The sequence below is a fragment of the Dendrobates tinctorius genome, unplaced genomic scaffold (assembly GCF_039654945.1).
Source record: "Dendrobates tinctorius isolate UK_male_01 unplaced genomic scaffold, ASM3965494v1 ptg000342l, whole genome shotgun sequence".
Taxonomy (NCBI): domain Eukaryota; kingdom Metazoa; phylum Chordata; class Amphibia; order Anura; family Dendrobatidae; genus Dendrobates; species Dendrobates tinctorius.
Window position 1 is genome coordinate 6,777,949 of NW_027362008.1, and position 18,495 is coordinate 6,796,443.

An 18,495-nucleotide genomic window follows, 5' to 3' on the forward strand; every position below is an offset into this window, starting at 1 on the left:
CACATCAAGGAGACATGGAGCCAAGATACTAGTGTAGAGGAGTGAATCTATTCTTGTGACTGAGATCTGCCAACACATAACATGAATCCTGATATTAAAGGTAGATTAGGGCAACGGGTGATGGTGTGAGGTCAGAATTTACTCTGAGGTTGGAGACACATTTTATGTTAACGGTAATAAACTCTGCTAATACTCACATCGTAAAGAAAGTCCAATGACAACGGCCGTGAGAGCGCAGGAAAGGAGGATGAGAGTGATTGTCAGATAATGAGGGAGAGCCTGGAGATCTGGAAACAAAGCGTCAGATGAGATTATTCCATTTCCTAAAACCACCAGAGTGCAAATTATACATATTATATACAGACTGCAGCAGAATGTACAGGTATATAAAGTCATGGCCAAAAGTGTTGGCACCCTTGAAATTGTTCCAGAAAATTAAAAATTTCCCCCAGAACATTATTACAATTCCCCATGTTTACTTCCTCTCAGTGATTCATTGCTAAGCTGGTCTGTTATGATTGAGTCACCGTAGGAGGCAAAAATAGAAATGCTAGCTAAGTCCAGAAAACCAGAGAAGTTGGCAGCTATCGGATTGCAGACCCCTGAACCTATCAATACAACTAGCAGTAGCCATGGGGGGCTCCTACGATGCCCTAGGCCCCTCGATCACAGCCGGAGGACTACATAGCCTAAAGACAGAAAGGGAAATCTAAACTGCCTCAGAGCAGACCCCTAAGTAAAAGGCAGCCCCCCACATATAATGACGGTGAAGCAAGAAGAAAGAACAAAACACAGACAGAAAGATAGACTGAGCAAAGATGGGGCCCACGCTAGCTTAGATAGGAAAGGACAGGAAGGCTGCTGTCTGCAATCCGTGAAAAACCCTATGAAAATATGAGCCAACAAACTGACAGTAAAAAAGGCCCTGAAGACGCTAGGCTTCAAAAAAGCTATGTCAGTACTCAGGAATATTCTGAAGACAGAGTAACAGGCAAAAGGAGATTTAGCTCACCCCAGCATGGAATGGCAGAATCCAGAAAAGCAAGGAAAACAAAACACTAATGCAAAAAGGCAAAGCAGAAATCTTAGCTTTAGATGAGCAGGAATCAGACTGGTTTCCTAGAAGTCCACAGAGAAATCACCCGCAGGCCAGAAGGGCGTCGGCAGCCTTATATCCAGTCATTAACTCCACTCAGCCAGTCACTATCATCAGCCCCAGGTGTTTGACAATCAGGCTCACTACCTTTCTTCACCAGAAGAGGGAGTTCCTCGGGCCTCAGTAGTGAAGGGGAAAATGAACTCACAACAGTACCTCCCCCTTGAGGAGGGGTCACCGAACCCTCAACCACGCCACCAGGGCGATCAGGGTGAGCCCGATGAAAGGCACGCACCAATCTTTCAATCTTTTGGCATGAATATCAGAGGCAGAGACCCAGGAATTATCCTCCTGACCATAACCCTTTCACTTAACCAAATACTGGAGTCTCCGTCTAGCCAGACGGGAATCCAGTACTTTCTCTACCTCATATTCCATGTTACCTTCAACCAATACAGGGTCTGGAGGTGCAACCCCCGGAACAACAGGTTCAACAAACCTCTTCAACAAAGCTTTATGGAACACATTATGGATTTTAAATGTGACAGGAAGAGCCAAACGAAAAGAGACCGGATTAATAATCTCCAAAATCTTGTAAGGTCCAATAAATCTAGGCTTAAACTTAGGAGAAGCCACCTTCATTGCAATATTTTTTGATGATAACCACACCATATCACCAACCTTAAATTGGGGACCAATGGTCCTATGTCGGTTGGAAAACCGCTGGGCCTTTTCCTGGGAGAGAGATAACTTATCCACCACTTGGTCCCAGATCTGGTGCATTCTCTCCACCACAGTGTCAACCCCTGGGCAGGCAGAGGGCTCCACCTGCCCTGAAGAAAATCGAGGATGAAACCCAAAGTTACAAAAAAAAGGAGACATCAAAGTGGCAGAACTAGCTCTATTATTTAAAGCAAATTCGGCCAAAGGCAAAAATGAAACCCAATCATCCTGATCAGCAGAAATAAAACATCTCAAATATGACTCCAAGGTCTGGTTTGTTCTCTCTGTCTGCCCATTGGTCTGAGGGTGAAAAGCAGAGGAGAAGGACAACTGAATTCCCAGCTTGGAACAGAAAGTTCTCCAAAATCTAGACACAAACTGGACTCCTCTGTCAGATACAATGTTCTCAGGAATCCCGTGCAAGCGAACCACCTGTTGTAAAAACAGGGGCACCAATTCAGAGGAAGACGGCAACTTAGGGAGTGGTACAAGATGAACCATCTTAGAGAACCTATCACAAATCACCCCCTAATAACAGTCATCCTTTGAGAGACAGGCATATCAGAGATGAAATCCATTGAAATATGGGTCCATGGCCTCTTGGGGACAGGCAAAGGCATCAACAACCCACTAGAGCGAGAACACGATTTAGACCGGGAGCACGTCCCACAGGACTGCACAAAATTCCTGACATCACGAGACAAGGCGGGCCACCAAAAAGACCGACTCACCAGATCTCTAGTACCAAAAATACCTGGATGACCAGCCAAAGCAGAGCAATGAACTTCAGACATCACTCTCTTCTTCCACTGGTCAGGAACATACAACTTTCCACTGGGACAACGCTCAGGTTTGTCCTCCTGGAACTCTTCCAGAGCACGTCTCAAATCGGGCGAGATGGCAGAAAGAACTACCCCTTCGCCTAAGATGGTAGCAGGCTTGGTCACCACAGGAGAATCAGCAAAGAAGCTCCTAGAGAGGGCGTCAGCCTTGACATTCTTAGTTCCAGGAAGAAAAGAAACCACAAAATCAAAACGTGTAAAAAACAAGGCCCACCTAGCCTGTCTAGGGTTCAAGCGCTTAGCCGACTCTAGGTAAATCAAATTCTTGTGGTCAGTGAGGACCACGACTTGATGCTTAGCTCCCTCCAACCAATGTCTCCACTCCTCAAATGCCCATTTCATGGCTAACAGTTCCCGATTCCCCACATCACAGTTACGTTCAGATGGAGAGAACTTTCGGGAAAAGAAAGCACAGGGATTCATTTTAGATGTTACAGGATCCTTTTGGGACAAAACAGCTCCTGCACCAATCTCAGAAGCATCCACCTCTACCTGGAACGGAAGTGAGACATCAGGTTGCCGCAAAACCGGGGCGGAGGTGAATCTTCGCTTCAGCTCCTGAAAGGAAGAAACAGCCTCCGGAGACCAATTTAACACATCAGCACCCTTCTTAGTCAAATCAGTCAATGGCTTGGCAATACTAGAAAATTTTGCTATAAATTTCCGATAAAAATTAGCAAAACCCAAAAACTTCTGGAGGGCCTTCAAAGAAGTGGGCCGAACCCAATCGTAAATGGCCTGTACCTTGGCCGGGTCCATTTCAATAGTTGACGGGGACAAAATAAATCCCAAAAAAGAAATCCTCTGTACTCCAAAAAGGCATTTAGATCCTTTGACATACAGGGAATTCTCCCTCAAGATCCGGAACACAGTCCGAATATGTTCCACATGAGAATCCCAATCCTTGGAGAAGATCAAAATATCATCCAGATAGATAATCAAAAATGTATCGACAAAATCTCGGAAAATATCGTTCATGAAGCACTGGAAGACAGAAGGGGCATTAGTGAGCCCAAAAGGCATCACCAGGTACTCAAAATGTCCCTCCGGAGTATTAAACGCCGTCTTCCATTCATCCCCATGCTTAATGCGAATAAGATTATACGCCCCCCTGAGGTCAAGCTTGGTAAACCAGCAAGCACCTTTAACTCTGGAGAATAGATCAGAAATCAGGGGTAACGGATACTGATATGTAACAGTAATTTTGTTGAGGGCACGATAATCAATACAAGGTCTTATTGATCCATCCTTTTTGGCTACAAAAAAAAACCCAGCACCTAAGGGTGACGAGGATGGTCTAATATGACCCTTCTCCAACGCCTCCTTAATATAGGATCGCATAGCCTCGTGCTCGGGTACAGATAAATTGAAGAGCCGACCCTTGGGAAATTTACACCCCGGGCTCAGTTCAATAGCACAGTCATAACTCCTATGAGGAGGCAGAGACGCAGACTCATTCTCAATAAATACATCATAAAAGTCCGCCAAATAATCAGGAACATCATGCGACTGAGGAGAGGTGGAAAACACCGGAGCCTCACTAAAGGCACACCGACAACCCCAACTCACCACAGACACAGATTTCCAATCCAAAACTGGATTATGAATTTGTAACCAGGGAAACCCCAGAACAATAGTATCATGCAGATTATGTAACACCAAAAACCTGCAATTTTCTTGATGGTCTGGGGCGACCCGCATCACCACCTGGGTCCAAAACTGAGGTTTATTTTTAGCCAAAGGAGTAGCATCAATCCCCCTCAAAGGGATAGGCATCTGCAGAGGTGTCATCGGAAATCCACAACGTTTAGCAAAATCCAAGTCCATTAGGTTTAGAGCTGCTCCCGAATCCACAAAAGCCTTGGCAGAAAATGTGGACAGGGAGCAGATCAGAGTAATAGCCAGAAGAAACTTAGGTTGAACACCACCAACAGAAAATGTGTGTGCAAAGCGTTTCTCGCGTTTAGGACAGACAGAAATAATATGCGAGGCATCTCCACAGAAAAAACACAACTTATTACGCCTTCTGAACGCCTGACGCTGCTCTCTGGAAAAAACTCTATCACATTGCATAGGTTCAGACATCTGTTCAACAGATGGCAACACCTCCCGTGCAGCTCTGCGTTCGCGTAAACGCCGATCAACCTGAATGGCTAAAGACATAGAATCGTCCAGACCAGAGGGAACAGGAAATCCCACCATACTATCTTTTACAGCTTCTGACAACCCCTTCCGAAAGAGAGCAGCCAAGGCATTATCATTCCAGGTAGTAAGTACTGCCCACTTTCGGAATTTTTGACAGTACAATTCTGCAGAATCACGACCCTGGTTCAATGCCAGCAGGGTCTTTTCAGCCTGATCAATGGCATTAGGTTCGTCATACAACAACCCCAAGGCCTGAAAAAATGTGTTCACATTAGTCAGAATAGGATCATCTGGTTTCAAAGAAAACGCCCAATCCTGGGGATCGCCACGCAGCAAAGAGATGACAATTTTAACCTGCTGCGCGGAGCTCCCTGACGAGTTAGGCTTCAAGGCAAAAAATAATTTACAATTATTTTTGAAATTCAAAAATTTATACCGATCCCCAAAAAATACATCAGGTGTAGGAATCTTTGGTTCAGCAGCATGTGAATGAGCAAGGTAGGCGGAAATTCCCCGCACTTCCGCAGCGAGCTGCTCCACACGATCAGACAATTGCTTTATCTCCATTGAGAGAAAAAAAAAAAAAATTCCCCCTACGGCCTCAGAGATATAGAGGAAAAAAATATACACACCATTTTTTTTTTTTTATACAATTCTTTCCTGCAATTGAGTACCCTAGAATCTGTGGTATGGCGGGTGATTCTGCTATGATTGAGTCACCATAGGAGGCAAAAATAGAAATGCTAGCTAAGTCCAGAAAACCAGAGAAGTTGGCAGCTATCGGATTGCAGACCCCTGAACCTATCAACACAACTAGCAGTAGCCGTGGGGGGCTCCTACGATGCCCTAGGCCCCTCGATCACAGCCGGAGGACTACATAGCCTAAAGACAGAAAGGGAAATCTAAACTGCCCCAGAGCAGACCCCAAAGTAAAAGGCAGCCCCCCACATATAATGACGGTGAAGCAAGAAGAAAGAACAAAACACAGACAGAAAGATAGACTGAGCAAAGATGGGGCCCACGCTAGCTTAGATAGGAAAGGACAGGAAGGCTGCTGTCTGCAATCCGTGAAAAACCCTATGAAAATATGAGCCAACAAACTGACAGTAAAAAAGGCCCTGAAGACGCTAGGCTTCAAAAAAGCTATGTCAGTACTCAGGAATATTCTGAAGACAGAGCAACAGGCAAAAGGAGATTCAGCTAACCCCAGCAGGGAATGGCAGAATCCAGAAAAGCAAGGAAAACAAAACACTAATGCAAAAAGGCAAAGCAGAAATCTTAGCTTTAGATGAGCAGGAATCAGACTGGTTTCCTAGAAGTCCACAGAGAAATCACCCGCAGGCCAGAAGGGCTTCGGCAGCCTTATATCCAGTCATTAACTCCACTCAGCCAGTCATCATCATCAGCCCCAGGTGTTTGACAATCAGGCTCACTACCTTTCTTCACCAGAAGAGGGAGTTCCTCGGGCCTCAGTAGTGAAGGGGAAAATGAACTCACAACAGTACCTCCCCCTTGAGGAGGGGTCACCGAACCCTCAACCACGCCACCAGGGCGATCACAACACTGGTCTATGCCAACTATGTTGCTGAGTTGTCTCTGCCTTGATTGACAGCTTGGATGTCCAACCCAGTGATGGTCTTGCTGAGCTGTCGGTGTCTTGATTAACAGTTCAGCTGTCCAGTCTGTGACTGTGAGATGTGGGACTTTCCCCATGTGTTCGATGATCTGGTGATTGCCCAGCTACTTAACTGAGCTGTCTGCTCCTGATCCCTGCCAGACGTAGTTTGTGCTTCTTGGTGAGTGTTAGCCTGATTTTGGTGCTCTGAGCTCTGCTCTTCTGCTGCCTGACCCTTTGGACTGTGCTCAGACTATCCCTTTGTCTTGTCCTTTGGCTTTGATCTGTTATCTCTTGCTATTGACTCTGGACTGTGACCTGACTTACACCTTCATCTTTTCCCTTGGTTACCTATGTACTCTCTTGATATTGACCCCGGAATGCCTGACTCTTCTGCCTCACGGTCTTTCTGTGAGTAGTGACTAGCGTCGCATTACTTCTGGCCATATACTTTTTTGCTCAATGAACAATGCATCCAGTTTGTGCACTCTGTGATAAGGTGACAAATCTGACCCAGATGCTTCAGGATCTGGCCAGGGATCACCAGAGGCTAGAATCATCATTGTCCCAGTTGTAGGCTCAGTTTAGTACTCTGGGTGGTTCCCAAAGTTCTCTGCTATAGACAGTAGTTATGTCTCCTGGACCCAATGACGTACAGTTGATCACCCCCAAACCCGTTGTGGCACTTCCTGACAGATATTTGGGGAGAGGGATCAATTTAGGGTATTTAGGGAGAGCTGTAAATTATTTTTTACTTTACAACCCCGGTCTTCTGGGGATGAGTCCCAGCAGGTATGTATAACTATGTCCCTATTACGTGGGGGTCCTCAGACTTGGGCATTCTCTTTTTCCAAACTAGCCCCAGAACACTCTTCTGTTGATGCTTTTTTTGATGCTTTAGGGATGATTTATGATGATCCTGACAGGGCCCAGGTCGTAGAGGCTAAGATCATGAACCTGACGCAGGGGGCCGCACCGCTCTCAGGTGTCAGTTGCGCTGCGCCATTACGAGACATAGCACCGGCAGCAATGGACCACTCCTGCACGTGTTACTGCAGCAGCATAGGCCGTATTGAATGGAGATGGCAACATACGGAAGAGAAGTCCTGGCCTGGAAGACCCATTTTAATCAAGAGACAGGGGTGCCCCTTTGCATCTCCCAGACAGGCCGTCTGGATCACGGGGGTAATCGAGAACAAAAAGCAGTGGGAGAAGGAAGTATGGGCAGAGCTGTGCCGAACAGGAGGGGGTGTCATGGCCGATGGCATACCAGCAGGCAGCTGGAGTATACGGACACAGACAATGGATATGGTTTCATCCATGAGGTTGGCAACAACACGAAGATATATGTGAATGCCACTTCAATTAAGGACGGGCGGTCCCTGAGGGAAGGAGACTGTGTAAACTTCTTCAAGGAGGATGGCCCTGACGGGTATTTTGCCGTGGCCGTTAGCTTGCGGCAGGAAGACGATCTGGAACTCTGTGTGGGCCCGGGACAGGTACAGTTGGCAACCTGTTCTCTGGACACTGTACGCGCCCAGTTCTGCCCCTTCTCTGTCATTGCAGTGCACAACACCTGCGGCTGCAGAGTTGTCATGAGTTGAAGCGCGGACACAGAGCCCGATGTAGAGTGGTGCGGCACTGGACACATGCCGCTGACAAGTGGATGCCGTTTACGAAATAATACTCCTTTGCAAAAGTTGTGCCTGTTGCACCGGATCAATAAGAAACTGGGACTGTTCCGCATCCCTGTGGGCAAAAGAGCCCTGAAGCGCCAAAGTCAGGTGCAGTGTGACCGGTACTGTTCACGGTTGAAACATTGACTCATTCCAGTTCTTTTGCACTTGTTGCACTTACCCTGATGGATGGCAGGACTTTGACCCTACAGAGTTACGGGCCCTTGGACTGATAAGCGGATCATGTGCAGCTGCTGTAATAGACTCTGTTTTGAGCTTGCCCTGTAGTTATTTCTAGGAACAGGCAGCATGCATACGGTAGAAAGGGCAGTACTCAATGCAAAGGAGGGAGGGGGGAAGCCCCCAAGGACTAAAGACATGATGAGTAGGTAAAGATGATCCAAAATGGACTGGGTGGAAATGAAACATGGAGTGTATGTGTGCTCAAGTCCTGTAAGCAGATGGGACCGGGCCTCATTGGACTTGAGGTGTCAACTAGAGGACTATAGTCAGGCACCTGTTGTAGAGTTGCCATGGGAAAAGTTGACATGTGAGCCAAAAGACTGCGGCTGCGGTGGGTGATATCCGGTACCCACTGCTGAGCTGGAAGACTTTGTTTAATCATTTGCCTTCCTGCGTGGAGCATTTTATTGTTAATATTAAAGATGTATACTACCAACACTATATGGTCAGGGATGACCATGTTTAAAGGAGGGAGGGATGTAAGGGGTGCTCAAGAACTAGCTGTGCCTACTCCCCCTTGCCTGTGATCCTACATCCCTAAGGAGCTGGTATATTTATTCTGTTATATGTTTTATAATGCTGCTTTATGTGCATGTTGATATGTTATTCTGTTGTATAGGGCAGTGTATACATGAATATATATATATTGTATTTTGCAGATAGGGAACACGTAGTGGTAGGATTAGCCCACTAGAGGGGGGCATTGTAGGACAACAATAGGAATAGGAACTTAGAATTGAATAGGAAATAGTTAAAATAGGAGGGGTCAACTGGGGTAAGCTGTATGGTATTCCTGATTTTAGTGAGTAGAGTCTGAGAGCCCGGACAGGGCAGTTGTGCTCTGCAGCATTTAAGAAAAGGAGCCCAGCTCGTCCAGGGCCTAGGAGCAACGGTCACCGGTAAGGTGAAGGAATACAGGGCAGCTTCAATATGGTGGCAGTCAGCTACATAGGAAGACACCTAAATGTCCAGGGCAAAACGGACAGGGAAATCCTAAAGATAGTCACACTGGTCAGACAGAACACTTCAGTACCAGAGGCAATGGTACGACCCTGCGATATTCCTAAAGAAGTGAGGGACAGCACAGGGAAAGAAAATGCTATGCTTTGTGAAGAATCTTGTGCTGTACCTAAGTGTGGACCGGACGAGCTGAGAAAAGAACTTAGTAAAAATTTTTGTCTTAAATTGGGACTTGACTCTGTCTGCCTTTATATGGGACTTCAAGAACGAAATCCCCAGAAAACCAGAGAGGACCCTAATGGACAAGAAAGTGGACAAAAAGGTACGCTGCTTAAGGGACATTGTGTGTATGTGGCGGGAGACCAGGGTGTGATAGAGCAATCACCGTCAGCCATGACTACAGCCCTGGTACCTGTTACAACTGGAGCGGGTAAAGACTCCAAGGTTCTGTGGTCGAAGACTACTTCTCAATAGTTGGCACAGTAACAGAAAAGAAGGAAGAAGCAGCAGATGTCATAGATGGGGCAGCTGATGATTCACATTTTAGCGCAGTGGGATTTCCAGAGTAACGCATGTTGATTGCGCATGTGAAGGTTCATACATGTAGTAGTCAAATTATTGCACTTTTTACCTCTACTCAGTTTTTTTTTGCAAGGTTGGCAGACTGCATGAGTTAGCTCATCCTTTGTGTCAAAGATTGATTTGTCTATCCCACTCTCAGTTCCGGTTTGGAACTTGCAGCTCTCTAGCGCCCACCTTACCTCAGGTCAGTCAGGGAACTACACCTAGGAAAAGTAGTCTCCCAAATCCCCCAAAATACTTTCCTACCACTAGATCCTATTTGATACTAAAGCTTATATTGGGTCAGGAGCCCACACGTTAGCGTAGTTTAGCATGGAGGACGTGGCGGTTCATTCATAGAGCAAGGAAAACAAAACTTGTACATTTTATAGATTTGTAAAGTATTACTCTAGAAAATATAGGCCATGTTTACAAAAATACAAAAGATATTACAGAGAAGACAGAATACAGTAGATACAACAGTTACAAATAAAAGAGGATTAAGATAAGAACTTACTACATCTCAGTCAGTGGCATGATGTGTGGATGAGGGGAGGAGACTCTTCCCAAGGACTAATGGTCCATAAGCACAGCCTCCTGCTAGCTGCTTCTCCGGGCAAATGAGCTTTATACTTTGCCCAATACCAAGGGTCTCCCCCCTTGCTGACCTCACAGGGTAAGCTGGATACGCACCCTTTAGAAAGTTATTAAAAAACTTCTGCGGGCCATATCTCAGGCTGGGAAGCTCACAGAGAGACAACAGGGGTATCATATGTTTGCTTACGAATTTCTCTTTCATTCAAGACCGAACACCATATATCTATGTATGACTGGGAGGCAAATACCCTTTTCTCGGCTTCTGGTGGACACACAAGTCACAAAACGCTGCTGTGAATAACTTCAATTATGCCAATTTCAGAAATATATTTGTCCAGTCCCTATGATTATTCTGTGCTATTAATTCGAGTTTGAATGAACAAAGAAACGTGCTTTAAACAAAGCCGGAATTAACCGGTCAGGAGCTCACATTACACAAGGCTTGTTTACCTGCAGGGAGGAGCGAGTGGACATTCCAACAAGAAAGAGTGGGCTGGTGCAGCTGCGAGTGGGATGTTTGTGAGCTGGTGCCTGCACATGGGGCTTCCTGTGTTCACTGCGCCAACCTAATGGGGGATGGAGCAGCACGAGTACTGGAAGTGTACATAGAATTTTAGGGATTATTCATTTTTTTCTGATACTTTGCAGTGTCAAAAAAGGCCCAGGCTTGTCAACCCTTGCCACCCTTGCAAGCTGCTGACCTGGGGACGCTGCTGACTACAGCCACAGTTGTGGCTGATGATGCATTGCCCACTACGTGTCTGTGACATACGGTGCAGCATAACCTCCTCGCATTTCTCCTCAGATGACTTACTCAGCTGTGTGCCTCTATGTCCATGTCAACTGGGATCTATCACCTCTCATCATCCTCTGTGTTATCACATTCCTTGCCGTTGGAGTCACCCTCCTCTTCTTCCTGCCCTGACAGCACAGTACAGTCCGCGTGAGCCTCAGATATTTGAGTCTCATCAGGATCACCTTTCCCCCTGTAATAAATGTCTGATGACGAGGGTCAGGATGCTGCCTTTTTTCCAAGCTAAAATAATTTTGGGCGTCGATGCAGATTTCCTACTCCAGACTCTGAAGCTTTTGAGTACACTTTTGATGTCCATGGCATAGAATATGTAAACAGCTCTTCAGACACCCATCTGTGGTTCTGTACAGTCAGTTGTATGGTTGGAGAATTGGGATACGGGGGGAAGCAAGGGTTATTTGGTTTCCACCTCTGTGGACTGTACTGGGTGTGATGTTGATATGGAGGAAGAGGAGAGGCCACTTGAAGCTGAGCTTGCCATCTGCTCGAGCACATGCTCTTTCTGGGCCTCATCAACAAGGCTTACTGCTGTATGTCTGCCAAAGAATGGCAGTGGAGTAGCCTGTCCAGTAGCAGAAGTTGTAAGTTGTCTTTGCATAGGATGTGACGTTGCTTCGCTAGTGCTTTCACAAACATTACCACCTGCCCCATGTACACCTTGATCACCAATCCTAATTCCCCCTCCACCATGACTATGCTTTTTCCCAGTCATGTAGCTCAGATAGTGTGGTAGGAGCACAGTATTAGCAACCAAAATATAGATTTTAAACTCTGCACCAGCTCTGCAAACAGCTGAATTTCAGAAACAGTAAATTCCAAAGTGAAATATGGCGTGCTGCATCGTGTTAGTGACAGAAAAAAAGAATTGTTTGAGTGTGGATGAGGCCTGTATGACAAAGAAGATATGTACAAACAACTTGAAAGTCAGGTCCCCTACTGTAAGACACTAGGAACAGAAGATTTTTTTGTGGCCTATGGATCAGGTCTCTATAACACACTAGATGCTACAAACTATATTAAAGTCAGGTCCCTTACTTTATAACGTTTAGCAACATAAAAATGTTATTGTTATGTGCGTGAGATCTGCACATAGCAATGATATGTGGTGGTGATATGAGATCACCACCACAAAATGACAACGTGGGATACGGCGAGCTGTATAACATTTTGCAGCAGAAAAATTATATATTTTTTTAATGTTTGTTAGATATGAAGAAAAAAAAAAGATTTAGAATGCTAGACTCGTGCATGGAGCACAATAGAAGCAGTGCACAACACACTTGTAGGACATGTGCCCTGCCGGCTTTACCTGTGGACCTCAGTAACGGCCAAAAAAAAAAGCTGGAATGTAAATTTTACAGCCACACTGGACACTATCAACCTACACTATCTGACTGATATACAACGGCCTAGATAACAAGTGGAGCGCCCTCACTCGCCAGTGGGGTACTCGGTACCGGGCCGGTTGATCTTCTCAACAGTTGTCACGGCAGCAGTGACCCGGTCTGTGGCTCCATTGCAAAAGGGGTTGTTTCAGTGTGCTTATGGTGGTGAAAGTTTATAAGTGATTCGTGACGCCACCTGTGGTGTTCTGCAAATGTTAAGCCGACGCTGCAGACAGATCCTCTGGGACAGATGGTGTAGTAGTGCAGCAATGATGTTATAGGCCTCCACAGGCAGGGCAGTAGTCCCAGGGCGGTGTAGGTGAAGTGACACTTAGATGGTGTAGTGTCAGGCGCAAGGGATGTAGCGGTGTCGGGCTGGCTGGCGCAGGAATAAGCGGAGGACACCAGGGCATGTAGTTCCAAAGCTTTACTCACAGTCTGTTGTAGTACAGCTGCCCGCATCCGTGCCGTGTCCTCCGGGTCAGGAGCTCAGCCAACTTCCAGGCAAGATGAAGTACTCCTTTCCAACACTCCGCCAACATATGTGCCTTTCTGAACGTCTCCCTCTTAGCGCCTTTTAGTGAAGTACTCACAGTACTGAGTTACACTGGAGTTCCTCCTGTCAGATGTTCCTAAGAATTCTACTTGTACGGCAGACAGCTGTAGCCTGCTTCGGGGACTCCTTCTACCTAGTCCCGGCTCACACACGTTGCTGTTGTGCCCTCAAGTCTGGTGTGGGAATAAAGTGGTCACTACTTCTATTCCTCCAGTGTCTGCTACAGGACCATTAGTATCCATACAACCTCGGGGACCGGACCCCGGCCTTGAGCTTAGAACTTGGGAAGGGTTCTCCTCTAACCCTAGTCCTTGTTCTCTTATTCTCCTCATGTTCCGTATCAATCCTTTCCTTCTTATGGAGAGTCAAGCTTTCCATCAATGTCTCTTTCCTGTGCCAGCGGACCCAGGTCACTCAGGTCGGCTGCAGCACTTCCATCCATCCCACTCAGGGGATCTCCTTTCACAGACTGACCTCGTCAGACTCCTGTGACTGACTAAATCCTATACTCTTCCCGCTCTTTTTATGTAAACTCAGCTCCACCCACCTCCCAGTACGCTTCGTGTCCCAAGCAGGGAGCCACCAAAGGGTGCTTTGCTACACTACTATGTTGTGTGGGATGCAGGTGTTGGAGCGTGGTTAGGTGTCTCCACCTTACCTGGATAGTGGGGTACCACACCTCAGGAGGAGGTGCAGTACCTCTGTGGCGACTGGACCCTCAGGGGCGCCACACAAGCTAAAATCTTGGTGCTAACAGTGCCATCGTCAGGAGCAGCCTCTCTGTGCTGTATCAGTGCCAAAGTGGCACTAAAACAAGATGTCCGCTCTTTACATGGAGAGGGACATGTGATTTCAGCAGCCAATGACACAAGCCGTTGTGTCAGGACATTGTGGGTGTTTTCTGCGCCCTGATTGGATAGATGCAATGTGCATACATACAAGAACGCGGCACCTCTGAGCTCTGCAAACCCCTCCCCTCATCAAACACGTGTCCCACACTCAGGATACACCGGTGTAACACCACCATTATCAAGTGCTGAAAATACTTTAGTGGCAATGCAAATATTTTCCAGCATTTTTTAACCAACGTTACCGTTTTTTTCCGATTTTATAAAATTTTGCTCTTGTTTCCGATCACAAATCCGAAGTGTGCTTTATTCATGCCGGATTTATGTTTTCCTAAGTAGCGATGATCGAATAGTGAAATATTCGGATTCAGGAAAATCGGCACAAATAAGTTCTAATATCTGTGTTTTCGTAATGATTGACGATTCCAATGCAAGTCAGTGGGAAAGCCGAATATTTGTCTGCTGGACCCAACAAACCGGTCTGGGGGCTGAGAAAAAAGCTGAAATGGATGGGAAAGAGCTGAGACTAAATGGGAGCAGCACGGAGAACATGCCGCAAGCCTTTCTGACTCACATAGAGTATCTGGGAGCAATGTTGTCAGACTGCTGTGCTGGATTTATAAGAAGACTTGCCAAACCAAACCTAAATTGTTTTTTTTACAGGGAAAAATGCTAAGAAACATCTTTTCCTTCATAATTACATGTATATAACACAAATTAAAAATAATAAAAAATGATACCTCCCCTTTAGCCTATGATCACACTCAACGTTTTGGCTTCAGTTTTTCCTTTAACATTTGGGAGGTCTCTCCCTTATGCCAAATAGTTAGGCAGATAGTGGAATCCATATTCCCCATCCTTTTACAATGCCAGATAAAACATGCCCATTTGAATCTTTGGTTTCGGCCGCCACCACGACACGTCCACCACCCTGAGGCTGGACTGTGTGATATCAGCCACGGTAAATTCTCGCCCCATAGCCACCTGCCTGGCAAGCAAAGCTTCTTCTTTGAGATTCTGCAGCGAACGTTTCAATAGGCAGAGCAGCGGGATGGTTAGGATCATAATAGCGTCGTCAGCGCTCACCATCTAGGTCAGCGATCCACGCCCACTCGGCAGCTGTTATGTGTGGGGGCTGAGTGTTAGGGCTCATTTCCTCTCGCAATTAATTCGGACGAATGCAGTCTGATAAAAAATTGGATTGAATTCGGGCCGATGTTATTCTATGATTGTGAGGTTCATCTGCGGGTTTTTTTCCAGCTCGGATCAGATCACGACCGGACTGGAAAAAACTTGCAGCATGTTTTGATTGTAATCAGAAATCAGATTTCATCCCGCAATAGAAGTCAATGGGTGGAAGAAAAACATCACACAGCACTCGGACCATGCGAGCGCTGTCCGATTTTTACACACCGATCTCCTTGGAAAAGCCAACAATTCGTGTACCGTGTACTGTGACTGACAGGTTAGAACAGAACAGATAGTATAGAAATATACACATGAAATACATATTGAGGTGTACCAACTAATGGTTTATGGAGAGGCGGGTGTGAATCGCACAGACAGAGGTTGCTGGGTCTTGTAGTCCCACAAACCTGTGTTTTAGCAAAGGGCTGGATCTGATGAAATGCTACTATTACAGCAGACCAAATGAGAGAGGATATATGAAGCGCATGGATGGATATAAGACCTGCCTGCCCAATGACTGAAAAACAACTAGTCACCCAGCGTTTCATTATCATTAAGAGAAAGCTATTATCACAACTTGCATCTTAGAGATGCGCCTTTTCTGGGGATGCTGAGAGTTAATGTTTTAAGCATGGGGGCAGTATCTATGGCCCCTTCCTAGGATATTAACATCAGCCCGCAGCTGTCTGCATAGCCTTTGCTGGTTATTAATTATAGGGGGACCCCACGTCTTTTTTTTTAGGTCTCACATTTTAATAGCCAGTAAAGGCTAATTATACAGCTGTGAGCTGAAATTAATAGCCTGGGAAGCTCCATAGGTATTAGGCTATGTGCCCATGTAGTTTTTAGGTGCTGCAGATTTGTCCCCGCGGATTTGTAAAAAACACAGGTAAATCCGCAGGTCAAACGTCCTGCGGTTTACCTGCGGTTTAGCCGTGCGGTTTCACACCTCATAATGGATAAGGTGTGAAACCGCAGCGAATTCCACACAAAGAATTTACATGCTGCGGATTGTAACCAGCATGTGCACTGCGTTTTCCAGTTTACCATTGAAAACAATGGTACTGTACAACGCAGCTAAATCTGCTGCGGACCCGCAGAGCCAAAACCGCTGCAGATCTGCAGCAGAATCCGCACCGTGTGCACATAGCCTTACCCCATTCCCAGGCTATAAACATCTGCCCCCAGCCATCGGCTTTCCCTCTGCTGGTTAAGAAAATTACACTGGAGCCCACACCATTTATTTCAGAAAAATAATATTTTATTAACTAGATACATGTGCAGTAAGCTGCACACACACTGTACTGTACTGTACTAAATGTATGTGTCAAAGACATCTATATATCTACCTATTCTGTATGTATTTACTGAGTGTAATCCATGTATTCTATCCTGTCGGCTCCTACAGTGATTTTACACTACGCAGCTGCTAAATTGCTGGTTTTTATTCTATATATTTATATATATACTAACTATGAACCCGTTCTATGCCCAGGTGGCAGGCATTTTTATTGGTATATGGTCTCCCATCCTGGTATGTGCTGCACCCATCATCTCTATCCTGGCATGTTTGGTACCCCCATATCCATATACTGGTATTCATGGTTCCCTCACCCCCCAATCCTGGTATGCATGGCACCCCCTCATCCCTATCGTGGTTTGCATGGTCCCCCTCACCCCCTATCCTGGTATGCATGGTCCCTTCACCCCCCTATCCTGGTATGCATGGTCCCTTCACCCCCTTTTCGTGGTATGCATGGTCCCCTCACCCCCCTATCCTGTATGCATGGTCCCTTCACCCCCCTTTCGTGGTATAGGATATATACAGGGCCGGTGTATATTATATACAGATACAGTACAGTGTGCAGGGCCGGTGTATATTATATATAGTGTACAGGGCCGGTGTATATTATATACAGATTACTGGGCCGGGGTATATTATATGCAGAGTACAGTGTGCAGGTGCGTTATATATTATATACAGAGTACAGTACATTGTGCAGGGCTGGTGTATATTATATGCAGATTACAGGTCCGGTATATATTATATACAGATTACAGTAAATTATGTAGTTTATTATGCTTTATTCTCTTGTTACACGTTTCTGGCTTCGCTTACCTCTGGGACACGTCCTCAGTGATTGGGTTTGATCCCTCGCTTTCGGGATGGTCACGTTTTCATATGTTATGGCGCAGTTCTCATCCTCCTGTTCCTTGGTGACGCCTGTGAATGTGAGACCCAAGATGGTGCCATGTGTCATAATCCAATGTTCTAGGTGATGTTAGAGAACGAAACCCTTTACTGTAGTGACGGGGAAATCCCTGACCCCTGTTATTATCTGGAGATGATGTGTGGTCAGGAGCACGGTTATTACTGAATATAATGACCCATCTATATCCTAATAATCTGACTCCTCAGAGCACAGGTCTCTACGGACCCCTCTGACACCCACTAGAAACCACCCAATTCTGTACGTTACAGCGGATTCCTGGACCAGTCACTCAGCAAAGGAAATTGTGGATCCTACTGACCTGGGTCCTGCCTGAGGGCTCTGGTAAATCTCAGGTCGGCATAGACAACAGCCATGAATGCTCAGATCTTCAACAGAAATGAAAAGTAAAAGCTGAAGACAAGAAAGAAACCTAAGACGAAACACATGAGCGGCCAAGGATGAGACACATAACGAAACTCGTCAGTATCACAGGAAGAACAACAGAACTAAGAAAAGCTACAAGGAAACTAGTAACCACAGTGCCCTCCATAATAACAGTGATGTTCATAGTGCCCCCTGTCAAGAGCCTGGGTCTCAACCAGCAATTTTAGCATCTGTTTGAGGGTACCGTTGAAGCGCTCACATAAACTATTGGTTTGGAGGAGATATGCGCTCGATACTAGACGCTTCACCTGCATTTTCTTACAGAGAGCTTCCATTAGGGACATGAATTCAGTCAGCACGGTGGCTCAGTGGATAGCATAGCATTGCAGCCTTGCAGTGCTGGAGTTCTCGGTTCAAATCCCACCAAGGACAACATCTGCAAGAAGTTTGTACGTTCTCCCTGTGTTTGTGTGGGTTTCCTCCGGTTTCCGCCCACATTCCAAAAACATACTGATAGAGAATTTAGATTGTGAGCCCCATTGGGGACAGTAATGATAATGTGTGCAGACTGTAAAGCGCTGTGGAATATGTTACCGCTATTTAAAAACAAAGATTATTATTATTGAGTCCCCTGGTCAGTAAGCATTTC

General features: G+C 46.0%; 1 protein-coding gene across 1 annotated transcript in view; it reads right to left on the reverse strand.

Moving 5' to 3' along the window:
• LOC141074882 (uncharacterized) overlaps nucleotides 1–17,904 on the reverse strand; it is a 78,090-nt gene extending 60,186 nt beyond the window's left edge. The window contains exons 1-3 of the mRNA XM_073562191.1: nucleotides 17,782–17,904; nucleotides 17,369–17,473; nucleotides 198–287 (exon numbers count right to left, since the gene is read on the reverse strand). Of these exons, the coding sequence (XP_073418292.1) occupies nucleotides 198–287; nucleotides 17,369–17,473; nucleotides 17,782–17,836 (250 nt within the window). The 5' untranslated portion in view covers nucleotides 17,837–17,904. The remainder of the gene's footprint in view (nucleotides 1–197; nucleotides 288–17,368; nucleotides 17,474–17,781) is intronic.
• Between the last annotated feature and the right edge of the window lie 591 nt (nucleotides 17,905–18,495).